Raw genomic sequence first — 17,500 nt, forward strand, 5'->3', positions numbered from 1 at the left:
TAAAAGATCAGGGACATATAAATAAAAAACAAGTAAAATATTTAGAAGCCAGGTCACAATCACGAACCCGGAAATTGTATTTACTTCCAAAAATCCACAAGCCAGTCGATACATGGACCGATATTAACACACCACCCGGTCGTCCAATCATTTCAGACTGTGGATCAGAATCGTACAATATTTCAGAATACATAGATTTTCACTTAAAACCAATTGCAAATAGACATGAAAGCTTTGTGAAAAACACTGAAGATCTTCTATCAAAATTATCAAAAACCAAAATCCCAAAAGATTCATTCTTGGTTACCCTTGATATTGACTCCATGTACACCAACATAGGTATTGATGCGGGCATTGATTCAGTTAAGAGAGCATTCGATAAGTACCCAGATACAAACAGACCAGATACGAACATTATTGAGCTGTTAGAATTAAGCCTAAAAGGAAATGATTTTGAGTTTGATGGAGAAATGTATCAGCAAGTGTGTGGTTGTGCTATGGGCAAACGTTTTAGTCCAAACTTTGCATCTATCTATGTCGCCGAATGGGAAGAGGCTGCTTTAAAGAAATCGAGTAAAACACCTCTTTTGTACCTCAGATATCTCGACGATATACTTATCATTTGGCCACATTCTAAACAAGAATTTTGGAACTTTTTTGAGCTATTAAATCAACAGGATGACAATATCAAACTTAAGGCCACCATATCAGATAAATCAGTTGACTTTTTGGATGTAACAATTTATAAAGGTACACAGTTTGAAACATCAGGTTACCTAGACTACAAAGTGTTTTTCAAACCAACAGACACACACCAACTTCTCCACTGTAAGTCTTTTCACCCATGCCACACCTTTAAAGGCATTGTTAAATCTCAGATTATTAGATTTCACAGAAATTCGAGTAACAAACAGAATTTCAATGAGGCTTGTTCACTTTTATTTAGTGCTTTAAAACCTAGGGGATATTCAAAACGGTTTTTAAGAAAAATTAAATCTGAAACTGTTCGAGAATTAGAAAATCCCTTTAGGGCAACTGAAGACTATAAACCATACAAACTTCAGCATAACCAATCACCTCAAATAAGCACTGGCTCCTCTACTACTTGTGCCAAAACCAGGTGTAGACTTCACAACTTACTTAAAACGCAGTCGACTTTCAAAAGTCAACAGACCAAAATTGAATATCAAATTCGGACAGACATGAACTGTGATTCGAAAAATGTAGTATATCTAATCACCTGTAATTTATGTAAAAAACAGTACGTAGGACAAACGCAAAACCAACTGAGAATTAGAGCAGTTTGTCACAAGTATGATATTCGGCATGAAGTTGACACCCCTGTCGCCAATCACTTCAATCTACCTGACCATTCGTTAGATGAAAATTTTGAAATAATTCCAATTGAACAACCCCTGATACTTGGTTCAAAAGACGAAACAGACCTCTTGAGACTTGAACGAGAGGCCTTCTGGATTCGTACATTACAGACAAAACAGCCATTTGGAATCAACGTTGAATCTGGTAAAGCTGTAAAAAGAGATAAAATAATTTTTCCAATAATTTACAGTCGACGTAGCGTTGATATTGGTAAACTTATGAAGGAGGAGTTTTTAAATCTGCAAACTGTTATGAAAAACCCTATTACAGCACGTCCGGTTATTGCATATAGAAAAAATCCAAGTCTCAAGGATATCTTAGTCTCCACCCGACTACACGCCGCTTAAGCCTCTAAGCCAATCCATTTTTCAGTGGTTGGTTTGTTGTTATCCCTTTCCTAACAATTTTTTAAAAACAAATACATCGTATCCGGCTGTAAACAAAACATAGTACTAGCCAAATAAATTTAAAACAAGACCAAAAAACAGTTATATTTTGTATATCACAACGGTCAATTTAAAATCAATTTCGAATCCCTGGGGCAAAATTAGAAAATAACAATTTTTTAGTTTTTAAAAAATTCCTGAGCCAGTGCGTTCATTCATTCTTAAATACATACATAGGGAATTAATAAAACTTAAATTAATAATGAATGGACTGCAAGTTTTAGCCAGCTCCGCTAACTTTTAAAACTATTTAAATTGAATGTATGCCTCAATGGCTCAGAGCGTATCGTATCTAGTCTTGCAATTTGCGGGCGATTCGGTGCCACGGGTTCGAGTCCTAGCAACGGCATGCGACAAGTTGTGAGGCCAGAAAGGATTTAATTATCCCCTGCGCCAGTGCGTTAATATCTATGTATGTAACAGTGAACCGCGACATACATACAATATATAGATATTCATACATCAATACATACATATATACATACATACATGCACCCGACTACACGCCGCCTAAGCCGCCTAAGCCTGCGTCTAAGCCTCTAAGCCGGTCCATTTTTCAGTGGTTGGTTTGTTGTTATCCCTTTCCTAACAATTTTTTTTTAAAACAAATACATCGTATCCGGCTGTAAACAAAACATAGTACTAGCCAAATAAATTTAAAACAAGACTGACCGAAAAACAGTTATATTTTGTACATCACAACGGTCAATTTAAAATCAATTTCGAATTCCTGGGGCAAAATTAGAAAATAACAATTTTTAGTTTTTAAAAAATTCCTGAGCCAGTGTGTTCATTCATTCTTAAATACATACATACATGGATGCCTCAATAGCTCAAAGGGTATCGTGGCAAGTCTGCAAAGTTGCGGGCGATTCGGAGCCATACATACATACATACATACATAGGGAATTAATTAAACTGAAATTAATAATGAATGGACTGCAAGTTTTAGCCAGCTCCGCTAACTTCTAAAACTGTTTAAACTGAATGTAGTTGTCTGGGCCAGTTGTCCATATATAATCTGCCGTGGGAATTTAATAAAGAAAGCAGACAAAATAAATCATTTTGAAGGTTAGGTCTTGGAAATGTTTTAAATGTTTTGTGCCATTATTTTCCTGACAAATTCAATGTCTCATATCAAGGTCAAAAGTAAAGAAGTGTTAAATGCAGCGTCAGAGGTTTGATAACCTAATTTCTTACACACTCGTTGTTGAGAACACCATGCGTTATTTTGTGATTACACATGGTTATTAACACATGTACGTGTGTTAGCAATTTCAAGATATACGACTGGCTGCTCCCAGGTGATGACCAGGTCACCAATGTCATAAAACCAATGAAAAACTAATGATGAAAATCCATTAGACTGTGACGTATAGTTAACCTGACATTCATGTGTCTGTGACGCGTAAGTCAGCTACAAGTGCAACGGCTGTAAATAACCTTTAGTCGAAAACGATGTTAAAATGTGCTTAAAACCTGGTTTTTGAGGATATGTAAGAAATATAATAATACATTCGTGCCTGTTACATACCTTTTATCTTACAATTCGTTGTTTAAAAACGTATCCAGCTGGCTTTCGCTCGTTAGATACATAGACAAAACTACATAGATATATATATATGTGGTTTTCTGATTTCTGTATTCCACGAGTGTATTTCCTGCCGGAAACCCCGATGCCGCAGGCAGAGGGGTTTCCGGGAGGAAATACACGAGTATGTATGTATGTATGTATGTATGTATGTATGTATGTAGTAACTAGTAATATGATGACATGTTACTACAATATAAAAATAATAGGAATAACAAACATTAACGATTAAATTTTGTACAGATGAACAATTACAAATAGCATCAAAACACCTGAAATTGATTATCACTGACTGCTTTGACGATCACATGCATAAGAGATGAAAGTGGGAAAAGAGTATCTGTATTATTGTACCTGGCATTTGGGAACGCCATACGCGAACGAGATAGGGTGAGATGGAGGTCGGGGTACCCCCCCCCCCCCCCCCCCCCCCCCCGTGCTGGGAACAGAGTTCGGGCAAAATTAGGTGTTCTGTAAACTTCACCAAGTATTTCCATCAGTCTGTTAGTCGTAATCCACGTAAAAATGTAGAGTGATTTGTTTGGAATCCTATATAGCTTGACTTAAGAATTGAACGTGAAATTTTTCGCGCTGACGCGCTACGCCATTCATAGTGTGTAAAGCGGTTTTGCGTTTCATACTAGCATGAAACTCAAAAATATTCACGTTCAATTCTTATAATTCCAAACACATAACCATGTCATTAATGTAAACCTCTTTAAAATAAAAAGTGAACTCTATTTTCCAACTATTTACTATTTTATTAACACGAAATTCATACTCAACATTAGCGGAATCCCTATGGTGGTTTCGGCTTTTTCCGTCAATAGCCGAATGAGAGAATGACAATGTTACAATCATTAATACAATTCATATTAATTTTTTGCATTAAATATCAATACCAACTAGAAACATTTTGAATTCACTAGAAACATATAACGTAAGTAATTTTAATAACTTTTAACCTGTAATAAAAATGTCTGAAGCGATCTATTTTGTATGGTATAATTTATGTGAAGCGGTTGGTGTATGAATATTTAACTAAGAACTGTGGATGGGCGCCATTTTTTGATTAGTCCAGATTTACCAATTACGACGTTGAAATTACAATTATAAAATGTTTGAGTGCGTGAAAATTCCATGTGTTGATAGATTTGACATGGAGAAAGTGGTTTCAATGTTTCCGGAAATGGATGAAACAGGTGTGTCGCGAGTTTCTGTGTTTACTGGCCTTGTAATTGTGGAAGTGGCAACACAGGGTGGTTTTGGCATGTGTGACTTCAAGTGGTGCGACACAAGTATTCGTGACATTTGACAGTGCCATGCTGATGTTTCGTTTTTTGGAAAGTGGAACATTCTCTGTTGTAGCTTCGAATTGAAGCTTCGTTCCTGTGTCCCGACATGTACATGATATACCTAGTTTCAAAACCCCGATTCGTTTAAAGATTGGATCGCAGTGGCTATGTGTTGTGTACGTCATACTACAATGCCGTTGAATGCGCGTTACTGCTAATGGTTGGCATGAACTGACTGAATTTTGTTTTTGAAATCGCTTTTGTAAAAGACCAAATTCCATTGGAATTATACACTTTTTTTTGGATCGACAAAATAGATTTTTAGCTGTGAGATTTTGAATTCACTATAAACATGTAACGTAAGTAATTTCAATAACTTTTAACCTTTAATAAAAATGTCTGAAGCGACCTATTTTGTATGGTATAATTTATATGTGAAGATTTTTAGATGTTTACAAGTTTGACAGCAGACGATTACTGTTTGATGTCTAAAAATAGAATCTCAAGGAAATTCCTCGGGGATTCCTTTGTTGACATAATTCATAAAGTAGTTCCGGCTATATAGCCAAAAATAGTGCTAAACTGAGATTCATGGTGCTATGAATGCCAGTTTTTATCATCACGTGATACGAATTTGACCAATCCAAGGGTTTATAATAAAGTGATTTTTTAGAGATTGGAATTATAAATATATGATAACTGGTAACTCCAAAACACATACCATTTGGCGAACAGGAAAAGCCAATTTCTAAATGCACTAACATAACTTTTAATAATAAGTTTTATCATATAATATCTTACATTTTCAGTGCAGTCAAAGTAGGTGACATTTTTAAGATCACATACTTTAAGAATTTGATAACTTTGCAAATTAAATGTAAATTAATCGAGGTCACGGCACTAGGTTTATTGACATTTAAGCAAACGTACTTGTGTGACACTCCATAATTGACGTATGCATTCATAGTCATCGAATAAAAACATTTCAATGGCAATTTGACACTGAAAGCTGTCCAGCGTGCAGAAAAAACCCCAAAAGACGTTAAACCTTAATTTATTTTGATGTAAGGGCATCCAAAATGACGTCATTCGAGTTTGACGTCATTTCCATTCAAAAATACACCGCGCCACATATTCTTACGTCATTTGAATATCTAGTAATGGCGGACTGGAATTAAAGTTGCGTGTACAGTTTACAAAACCACGTTGTATTAAGCTTGAGATTATCGTCAATATCATATATTAGGAATAAAAATAATCTGGTAATAACCTCTCTTTTTATCAATTTATTTTTTGAGTGTAAGTCAATCATCCGGATAACTTGTGATTTTCCTAATCTTTGTCCAATCGGTGGGCGGGATTTAGCTCAGTCGGTTGAGTGCTCGTTTGAGGTACACACACAATACTTGAACAATTCGTATAAAGAACAGATCGTATAAATTCAAGAATGGATCGTATTAATAGAACAAAATTCAAGAAATAAAATAACTCGGAACAGCGAGTCCAGTGTGCTTATCAATGTGGAACGGACCTAGCGTAACGAACACTACACGTATACCTATCACCGTTATAATATTTCAGTATTTATTTATTTAACATAAACAAGTATTATCTAGTACGAAAAAAATATGTTCATGTTACTACTAGTCTACTGGTATCTTTTAATTTTAATATCTATAAAAATTAAAAACAAAGTTTGTTAACGATGCTACTATAACACTTTAATTAGTACATGCTCAGTGGTTATTGTTTGTCAGGCCGGCACAGGATTATATATCGATTCATAGTCACCGAGAAAATCCGCCGTCGCCACATATCGGGCTGCTCTTACCGAAAATAAGGAAGGAAATGTTTTATTTAACGACGCACTCAACACATTTTATTTACGGTTATATGGCGTCAGAAATACGGTTAAAAACCACACAGATATTGATAGAGGAAACCCGCTGTCGCCACTTCATGGACTACTCTTTTCGATTAGCAGCAAGGGATCTTTCATATGTACCATCTCACGGCCTTTGGTCGTGGTGTACTGGCTGGAACAAGAAATAGCCCAAATGGGCCCCCCGACGAGGATCGATCCCACACAGACCGCGCATCGAGCGAGCGCTGTACCACTGGGCTATTTCCTGCCCCGCTTTTACCGAATTACTGTCAAATATATTTTATGTGCACTATCCCATAGAGCGAATACTACAAACCACAGCCTTGGATGGTTTATTATTTATTTATTATATATATATATATACTATAAGTTGTAGAAGCATCTCTCGGGGTATATGGCTTTTTATGTACCCTCTGTGTGCTCTTTTACCCCGAGCCGAAGGCGAGGGGGTAAAAGAGCACACAGCGGGTACATAAAAAGCCATATACCCCGAGAGATGCTTCTACAACGAATTTATCTTGCCGACATGTTAAACCATAGGCCAATAGCCAAATAATCAAAATAACTGCAGACAATAATTGTTAACAATTTATTAACGGAGCCGTACCACGCGGACGCGAATGAAACCACTTGCCAATGACAAGAAATAGTTCCATCGATAAACGATTTTTTAACTTCAAATGTTTGTAATACGAAATTGTCTGAAACGGATATTAATAAAAACAAAACAAAACAAAAAAACCTCTCTTTTTTATCAGAAATGTATGTAGTAAAAAAATAAAAATATTAAAAATAAAAAGCAAAAAAACAACTGTTGCTAATCGCGCATTAATACAATAACACGACGACCGTAATTAGGTTTCCCAGTTCAACATTGCAGCTTTTAAAAGTATTGAAATAGTGTATTTTATAGTACAAATAAAATTAATTATGTATACTTGATTGATTATCAATGTTATTTATAATCTAATTATTGCTTTATCATTAAATGGGGTGGCTGGAAATTGTTGGAAATTACAGACGGGGTATAACAGAATTTGGCTCCGCCCACAGGGGTATAAGGGATTTGTCCAATGGCAAGCAACCAATGAGATTAAAGAATTTTACATGAAGGCGAGATAAAGTATTTTATTAAACATGTAGTTTCAATACAAACCACAGCCTTGGATGGTTTATTATTTAATTATTATTTATATACAGTATTTTATTAAACATGTAGTTTCAATAATAATAATATGTTAGTGTTGTTTATTATTGTGGAAAGGGGAGAAAGTTAGGCCAACCGGAGGAGGGAATAAGGGGGGCGGGGGGCAAAGTACCGGGGGACATGACCGGTGTCGGGGGAACGGGGGGGGGGGGGGGGGAAGGGAGACTCATACAATTAACTTTACTTCATATATAGGTATGACTGTATCATATATTTTATCGTAATTTGACTTTGATCACTTTTTTAAAGGGCACTATTCTAGGAACGGGTCTCTCTAGATAGGGCAGATATATATATATATATATATATATATATATATATATATATATATATATATATATATATATATATATATATATATATATATATATATAACAACGATACAAACGGGCACTTGTAAATTATAACTTTAAAGGGCACTATTCTAGGGACGGCTCTTTCTAGGTAGGGCAGATAAACATAACAACGATACAAACGGGCACTTGTAGATTATAACTTTCAAGGGCACTATTTTAGGGACGGCTCTGTGTAGGTAGGGCAAATATACATAAAAACGATACAAACGGGCAATTATGAATTATAACTTTAAAGGGCACTATTTTAGGGACCGCTCTGTCTAGGTAGGGCAGATATACATAACAACGATATAAAAGGGCACTTGTGAATTATAACTTTAAAGGGCACTATTCTAGGGATGGCTATGTCTAGGTAGGGCAGATATATATAAAAAAAATAACTGAGCCTATTGTTCATTAGTAATTGTGTACATCTATACAATTTCCAAGCAAAAACTATTGGACTATCATTATACAACTTTGATTACGCAGTTCTAAGCCGCTTATTACTAATGGAAAGACGCCACGGAAAGGTTACATGCTATCTAAGTTTATATAGGGAAGAACCCAAATGGACAACAATTCGACACAAATTTACTTTTAAAAAATCCATCTAGCTTTTTACATCGCTTAGCTTCATGAATTAAATATTTTGAAGCAACTTTCTACGTCGAACTGTCCGCGGCATGGTTTTCTACGTACTTCCTGTGACATCACAGCAGCAATCTACAGTTCTACATCACTCGCATTAGACACTGTGGTGAACCCCATTGAGACCAGACTCAGTAACACAGACACACATCTGCAAGCTTGCGCATGTGTAAGCGCACAACTTGACTTCATGAATCTAAAAATGCTTACTTGCAAAAACATTTTTATACAAACAAAAAGGGCACTTGAACATTGTGAGGACACTTGAAATTTTTTTTAGGGACGCGTCCCACGTCTTTTCACCAAAACTATTTACTAATTTGGGTTTGTAATGTAAATATTATACCGTGAACTACATATCCATAAGAATTACAATTAAATAATTTAATGTACTACCAGAAACAGTTAAATGAAACACGTGTAGAGGGCGTGACGTCACTTATTGTGTACATATTTTTCACACAAATCTAGTCATAATTCTTTGATGGGAAAGAAATGGGTGATGTTTTGATTGATGTAGATATTTCTGTGTTTCAGTTTACTTTCTGTTTGTACTAAGAATTATTATTATTATTTCGTTTTTCTTTTATTGTTTGTTTGTTTGTTTCGTTCGTTCGTTCGTTCGTTCGTTCTTTTTGTTTTAACTTTAGATGTCCTAGTGTTTTCTTTAACAACACCACTTGAGCTCATTGATTTTATTCACCGAGCTGCAAATATAATGCGTAATACCCTATTTTTCTTTTGTGTTGTCGGTTTGTCTTTAACCATTCTTTCTTTGTTTCTTTCTGCTTTAATGTCACAGTGTTAGTGGCTCTCCTTTAGCTACTGGTAATACGGGTATTTTTCTTCGAGGATGCTCCGTGCACTCATCAAATATTCTGACCTATGTGGAAACAATGTTCGCCGCCATGGAACCAAGTCTTTGTGGATTTCTTGACACGGGCATCTGAGCGTGGTACCACTGAAATCATAGAAATTTGTACTAAGAATTATTTAGGAAACAACTGTTTACACCGAGTGGCAGCACATTACAATTTTAATGTTCTCCATTGAATTGTGCAAACATTGTGTGTTAAATCGATTAACTCGTAATTATGTATTACAATGGTTTTTGCTGTACCTAGTTTGCCAAATGCTACCCTCATGTTAAATTCTCTATAATGGAGTTGGATGTCATGGAATAGCGCTTGTCAGAAATACACCGGTAGTGACGACACGCCAGGCATTATTGTGGGCGGAAAGGGGGCAAAATGGCAGTTGCTCCCCCCAAAACAAAAAAACAACCCCACCCCCCAAAAAAAACACCCAAACCCCCCCCCAAAAAAAACCATCCGGTAAAAATAACAGAAAGTTAAAGCAAATCCTCTTCTTGGTTTTAAGAATGTAAACTCCCTGAAATGGCTGCAAAATGGTATTTTAGAGCCTCTAGATTTCAAAATTTCCTGGGGGGGGGGGGGGGGGGGGGGATTCATGCCCCCGGGTCCCTTGTGTCTTGCGCCTTCCAAGCTCGTTCATTCCAAGAATTCATCTGCCACCCACAAAAAAAACTAAAAAAACAAAATAAAACAAAATAAAGAAAATCGTAGCATTCTGGTCGCATGTATGGAATAATGTGTTATTTATACTGAAAATTAACATTTAACTAATTTGTATAATTTGGACAGATTTATGTATACGAAGATAATCGTTTTATTTCCAACTTAAATGTAGCATTAGATACTATTATAATTATGATGCGAACAATCTTAAATAAATTGTAACGACTAACCGCTATTTTAATATCGGTTTTCAGGGGCGAGATGCAGCCCTGTGGTAAAGCGCTCGCTTGATGTACAGTCGGTTTGGGATCGATCCCTGTCAGTTGGCCCATTGGGCTATTTCTCGCTCCAGCCAGTGCACCACGACTGGTATATCGAAGGCCGTGGTATGTGCTATGCTGTATATAGGATGGTGCATATAAAAGATCATTTGTTGCTAATCGAAAAGGGTAGCCCATGAAGTGGCGACAGCGAGTTTCCTCTCTCAATATCTGTGTGGCCCCATACCATATGTCCGACGCCATATTACCGTAAATAAAATGTGTTGATAGCGTCGTTAAATAAAACATATCCTTCCTTCCTTCAATATCGGTTTTCAAGTAATTAAGCATATCATGTGTATATGCTTAAGTTGGTTAGAAAGCCTACGGCTGAAAAAAGCCATATAAACAACATAACTACAATAACATTTATTTGGAGCTTTAAGCATTTTAATTAGACCAACTCGTGTTGTAGGCATACAAGAACATAATGAAAATAATGTATAACTTTGCAAAACGCGCGCGCGCGTGTGTGTGTGTGAATATCCCCCCCCCCCCCCCCCCCCCCAATCAAGTGACACCCATGATCATGGGCTATTGGATCTCATACATTACATGACCATTACAGTTTAATTTCCAGTGTTTAACATTATTAAATTATTAGAATGTCGGTGTGTATAACAACTGCAAAATGGCGGACACATGCGCTTATGAAACTTTGAGTTTCTTCAGTCTCGTCATAACCAATTTCAACTATGTTAATTACTGGAATTGTGGTGTGATTTTAATATTTAACTACATTGCATAGACCTAGACCTATTTAGAACACAATGAAAAATTGTAGGGGGGGGGGGGGGGGGCATGTCCCGACATCCACCGCCAAGTGACGCCCATGCCTACAGACATTACACATCTGGATTCACCGGTCTTGTCTTCCAGCTTTTCAATTGTCACCGGCGAATGCGGTAGGCCTACCGTTGCTAAAGAATCGCTGGCCCTGTCAGTGACCAGATCAAGTGCAATGCATTGGACTGATACCCTGCGTATACCTTGATTTTGCTCCTGTCAAAAAAACTAGGACGTCGCATAATTTTATTCAACCAGCCTTATGAGTTACGTTCCTAGCATGAGAGCATATTTTGTTAGTGTATGCAATGTAACTTCAATCAGGGATTACCCTGTACATTGTCAAATTAGCCAATTGCTAATTTTTATTTAAAGTAGCTACAACATTTAGTCTTTGGCTAATAAAAGATTCCTTAAATTAAACACATTTTAATAATTTTTAAAGAAATACTCTACATATCTGAAAATTGGCTAAACCAAATTTTTTTCCAGCGTGAGCTAATTAAAGCAAAATAAAACTAAAATTCAAATAATCAAGGATGAATTAACAAGATTTGAGGCAGAGGACACGACTGTGTTAATGACTGCCCCCTTGCATATTGACCGGCCTCGGTGGCGTCGTGGCAGGCTATCGGTCTACAGGCTGGTAGGTACTGGGTTCGGATCCCAGTCGAGGCATGGGATTTTTAATCCAGATACCGACTCCAAACCCTGAGTGAATGGGTAGGTGTAACCCACTTGCACCGACCAGTGATCCATAACTGGTTCAACAAAGGCCATGGTTTGTGCTATCCTGCCTGTGGGAAGCGCAAATAAAAGATCCCTTGCTGCTAATCGGAAAGAGTAGTCCATGTAGTGGTGACAGCGGGTTTCCTCTCAAGCTCTGTGTGGTCCTTAACCATATGTCTGACGCCATATAGCCGTAAATAAAATGTGTTGAGTGCGTCGTTAAATAAAACATTTCTTTCTTTCAGCGTGAGAATAGAATCGGTAACTGAATCACAAACCACACGTGTAACGTGCGCGTGGTTTCTTGTCACAACTCGACGTTTTGTTTATTGTTTTCTTGTCGACATAGAAAATATAAAACAAAGCGTCTACGCTGCCTAGACGGTATAGTATATAGACAATGTTGGTGGTAACATTGATTGGTAACTTGGTACGAGTATAAAGCCTAGCGCACACGGCCAACAATTGTTGCCAACATTGTTGTCAACAATGTTGTCAGATTGGTTTATTTTACCCGCACACGGCAAACTTTTGTTGGCCGTGTGCGGGTAAATAAAACATTGTTGACGTAACATCATCGTTAAAATGGCCAACTACAGGAATAAATATCAATGATGTCGTGTCGTAGATGAATGGCCCTGGTCACAGGGCGCGAAATAAGCGGTATCGCATCGCAAAATGCGACACAAATAACGTGGTTCGCTAGGCAAATGACTTTTTGTGTAGCAAAGGATTACATTGCAATTTTTAATTGTAATTAAAAATATATATTATTATGAAAATGTGCATGGTATTCAAGCATGGACTAAATTCAGTCACCGGGTCTATAGTTTAGGAAGAGGCACGGCAGGTCGGAGGTCACATATTCCGTAAATATTCTGCATACCGAATGCCCGACTCGGATCGCTTTGGCCCATAAAAATTATTTTTTCGATTGACAAATCATATCCACGTTGTTGTTTTTTTTGTTGTTTTTTTTGGGTTTTTTTAAATTATTATTATTATTTATTTATTTTTAATTAATAAATGAAATAGTTTCATTGTTTTTCATCGGTAATATGGTACCTATAACGAAAGCCAGTTAAACTTCAAAATAATTATTACTGAATTATAGTTATACATCACTACATGTATCAAGTTTCAGAAATATTAAATCAAAACTGTACAACGGTTAGACTTCAAAGGAAAAGTTGACGGCTTGATGCCGCGCAAATCGACATTAGAAAAGCTTCGCTGACGAACGTCATAACAGAGCTAAAAAAGGATATGAAATTTTAAGATTAAAAAAAAAAAATGATTCCAAGAATTTATTTTAGTCGAAAACCATTTTTAAATGTAAATTATTTTTTTTCAGATGTGGGAAAAATTGCGTTTCAAGCAATCTATATTTCAAAACACTTCCAGGAATAGCATGCATATTAGTCCCATCGCTCCGTCCCCTCGCCAACTCCTGGGTCCACAAAATCATTTTAGATATCTTGAAATGTATTTTAACATTAAAGTGAACACGTTTGTATGTTTGTATGTTTGTTGTTGTTGTTTGTTTGTTTGTTTTCTTTTCTTTCATTTTTTTTCCCACTTTTTGTGCTTTTTTTTATTATTATTTTTCTTCATTGGGTTACCCTTTCCACAAGTGGGTCCATGAGTTCTTTTTGCCTTATTCCCCCCCCACCCCCTCCCCCCACCCCCAAGAAAAAATATATTTTACATATAGTCTTAGAGAGAAAACCCACTACATTTTTTCCATTAGTAGCAAGGGACCGTTTATATGCACCATCCCACAGATAGGATAGCACATACCAATGCCTTTGATATACGGACCGTGGTGCACTGGTTGGAACGAGCAATAGCCCAATAGGTCTACCGACGGGAATCGATCCCAAACTGACAACGCATCAGGCGAATGCTTTACCACTTGGCTACTTCCCGTCTCGGCTAATAATAATGATAAATGCCTAATAATAATAATAATATGCCTAATAATAATAATAATAATGATAATAAGTTTATATAGCACTCTCCCATACATTCCGCCATTATATTAGGCACATCACATGACAACATACTTCACGCTGATTGGTCAGTGCAGTAGTTTTGTCGCCAACATTGTTAGTTGTTGTAAATGGTGATTTTGTTGCCAACAAAATTGAACATGTTCGATCTCTCCAACAATTGTTGGCAACATTTTGTGTTTGTTACAAATTGCCGCACACGACCAACATTTGTCGAAAAACATTGTTGACAACAATGTTGGCCGACAAATGTTGGCCGTGTGCGCTAGGCGTAACCGGCCCTGGTGGCGTCGTGGTTAAGCTGGTAGGTTCGCAACCGGCTCCAACCCAGAGAGAGTTCTTAAGGGCTGAATGGGTACGTGTAAGGCCACTACACCCTCTTCTTTCTCACTGACCACTAACCAACTAAAAACCAACCCACTGTCCAGATAGCTGAGGTGTGCCCAGGGCAGCGTGCTTGAACCTTAATTGGATATAAGCACGAAAATAACTTGAAATGAAATAGTACGAGTATAGGCTATACTACTATACGGCCTATACTCGTGGTTGTCTTATGGAAATGTTAAAAATAATACTAGCTTTTAAATTAAAGCAATGACCTGGGTTTGTTTTGTTTGTTTGTTTGTTTTTGTTTGTTTGTTTGTTTGTTTTTTGTTTGTTTTGTTTTTTTGGAGATGTGTGTGTGTGGGGGGGGGGGGGGGGGGGGCGGTCCCATCCTCCTACAAAGATTTTTTTTTTTTTTAAATAATTGCAGTCTGGTTTGATGTGAGAAGAACATTAAAAGTGTTTTGAAAAAAAAAACAATTACTAGTTTTGTATTAAATGTAGAAAACAATCAGCTCAGAAATAAGTAACTTGTAGTAAATTCCATAGTATGAAAAAGGCGTTCCCTGTGGGAAGGACTATATATACATCTGTATATATACATTCCAATAACATTAAGTCATAATTAGTGTTTAACACGGAAATAAATAGTACAGAGATGCATTTCTCAGGATAGTTGCAGAATATCATTATCAATAAGTATATTAAAAAATGAGAATACATAATCAAGGTAAGTATATTTTAAAACTTTGTATAGAAATCGAAATGTTTTTAAAACTTAAAATTTAAATGATTCCAAGACATTTCTGTTTGTTATGTTGAATTGCGACGATAGTTTAAATTACTTAAACATTTATATATTTTATTTAAATAAATAGTGTGTATTTAATTGTTAATTGTGCAAACATTCTTTAGCGGTTTATATACATAGTATAAATATTTTTAACGTCTTAATTTAAGCGCCGGGCCTAATTGTAGATAACACTTTATGTTGTCCAAGATGGTATTTTCAGTATTTGAGCTCGGGGCTTAAATACGCCCAATTCCGGTACAGTTTTTGTGACGTGTCTTCTTACCTGGCTATGACCACCAGTTGATTACTAGTACATATGTACTTACACAATAAAGACACTTCGACAACTAACAACTTACCTTTTCGTGATAGAAAAGGTAGAACATTTGGTGGTTTATTTACTTATTATTGTTATTTTCTCCTTCTTCTTCTTCTTCTTCATTATTATTATTATTATTATTTTATTATTATTATTATTATTATTATTATTATTTATTAGTGTCATATTACTTTACTTAAATTTGACCTGTAAAAGACGCAAACATGTAGCAAAAGGTGGGTTTTTCGTGCATGTATGGCTAGAATTCGTTTCACGTTCTAAATTTAACTCAGTGGTTCAGGAGTTTCATTGTATACCCTAGACATCATACTCCTGATAGAACAACGGCTGTGTAAGAATGATATGGTGTTGTTTGAAACCTGAATACAATAACCATTACATATCTTGTTTGCGAAAACATGGAATTAGCAATTGAAATGAAGTATGTATTTGTCTTTTGAACCAAGAGAATTGGCAATTATTTTTTTCTCGATGTTCACACATTTGTCACAGTAAGAACAATTCTAGTCACTTTTGACCTAGTCTACCAAACTGTTATATATGCATATGTTTCTTAAAACAGATACTAGCATACTATCAACTGAAAACAAATGAAACAAAACAAATTCACTGAACAATATAATATAATATAATATAACGCCTATTTTATGTAATATTATGTTTTTTCTTTTACAGAAATTGGTGCTGCACAATTAAGTGGAGTGACCATAACAGGCCATGACAATGGCTATGTTGCAATGGAAGATGGATCGTGTGATACATGTAAAGCTATGATCATTGTCGACTACACTCCAACCGACCGAGGAATCATTGTCTTTGCCACTGACAGCGGTAGCTTGGTAAATACAGCTATCACGCCAGGCGTTTCTGCCTATGACATCACGAGCTCTAGGTTCAATGGACCAGGCACCTACTCGATGAACATCACCGTCACGAAGGGATCAGACACTTACAATCTCCCTCTGCTGGTTGTGGTGGAAACACCTATTGTTGGGCTTCACATGGCAGTAACCTCTAGGTTTGCTTCTCGTTTACTCTTCTTTCATCACTTGCATTCAGTTAAAACGACTACCCTGAGTTACAATGTATAAGGTGTTTTGAAGATTTCGAAGGACCAAAATGGCATATTAAATACATGTTTCCTTGTTTAGAATATTAGTGTCTAGTCTAGTACGTCCAGTATGTACATTCAATATGTTTTGGGGTTGTTATTTTTTCATCCTAAGGTTTGTAAATGCCCAAACTGCATATTTCTACTATTGCTATTGTTTGTAAACAGCCAAACTTCATATTTCTACAAGAACTATTAGGAGGACACAGGATATACAGGCACTGATGTTATAAACAAGAACATATACTTAATATATTTGGTTTTCCTTCTTATGTTCATGCACGTACGCGGGATCGACCGCGTAGCTTGTAGTCCTCATGCCTATGCATGGGTTAACGAACATTTTTCAAAGAATGATCGGCAGTCCAAAACGCATCGTGGCATGTCTGTAAGTTGCGGACGATTCGGTGCGACAGGTTCGATTCCAAGCAACGACATGAGACAATTTGTGTGAATTTTGTTTACATATTTCACTGAACATACGAGTCGATATTTGGTTTACATGGTCACCACAATATGGAAACAACGGTGCGCAACTATACACACACACACACACACACACACACACACACACACACACACATAACGTGACATTGTCGTTGGCATTTAACAGCAACTCGAAAAGATATATTTGGACAACGAAATGTGATGGGATCATTTCGATTCCATCCAGAACTTTTATTGCAGTTTTTACGTGATACTGAGTTTTATTCTAAATTTTAATATTATATATCTATGATATTTGTATTTTTACACA

At 36.4% G+C, this 17,500-nt stretch overlaps 1 protein-coding gene across 1 annotated transcript in view; it reads right to left on the bottom strand.

Annotated features, from left to right (window-relative positions):
- LOC121378749 (polycystin-2-like) overlaps window positions 1-3,778 on the bottom strand; it is a 13,292-nt gene extending 9,514 nt beyond the window's left edge. The window contains exon 1 of the mRNA XM_041507041.1: window positions 3,772-3,778. Within this exon, the coding sequence (XP_041362975.1) occupies window positions 3,772-3,778 (7 nt within the window). The remainder of the gene's footprint in view (window positions 1-3,771) is intronic.
- Window positions 3,779-17,500: the final 13,722 nt, after the last annotated feature.

The sequence above is a fragment of the Gigantopelta aegis genome, chromosome 8 (genome assembly GCF_016097555.1).
Source record: "Gigantopelta aegis isolate Gae_Host chromosome 8, Gae_host_genome, whole genome shotgun sequence".
Classification (NCBI taxonomy): Eukaryota; Metazoa; Mollusca; class Gastropoda; order Neomphalida; family Peltospiridae; genus Gigantopelta; species Gigantopelta aegis.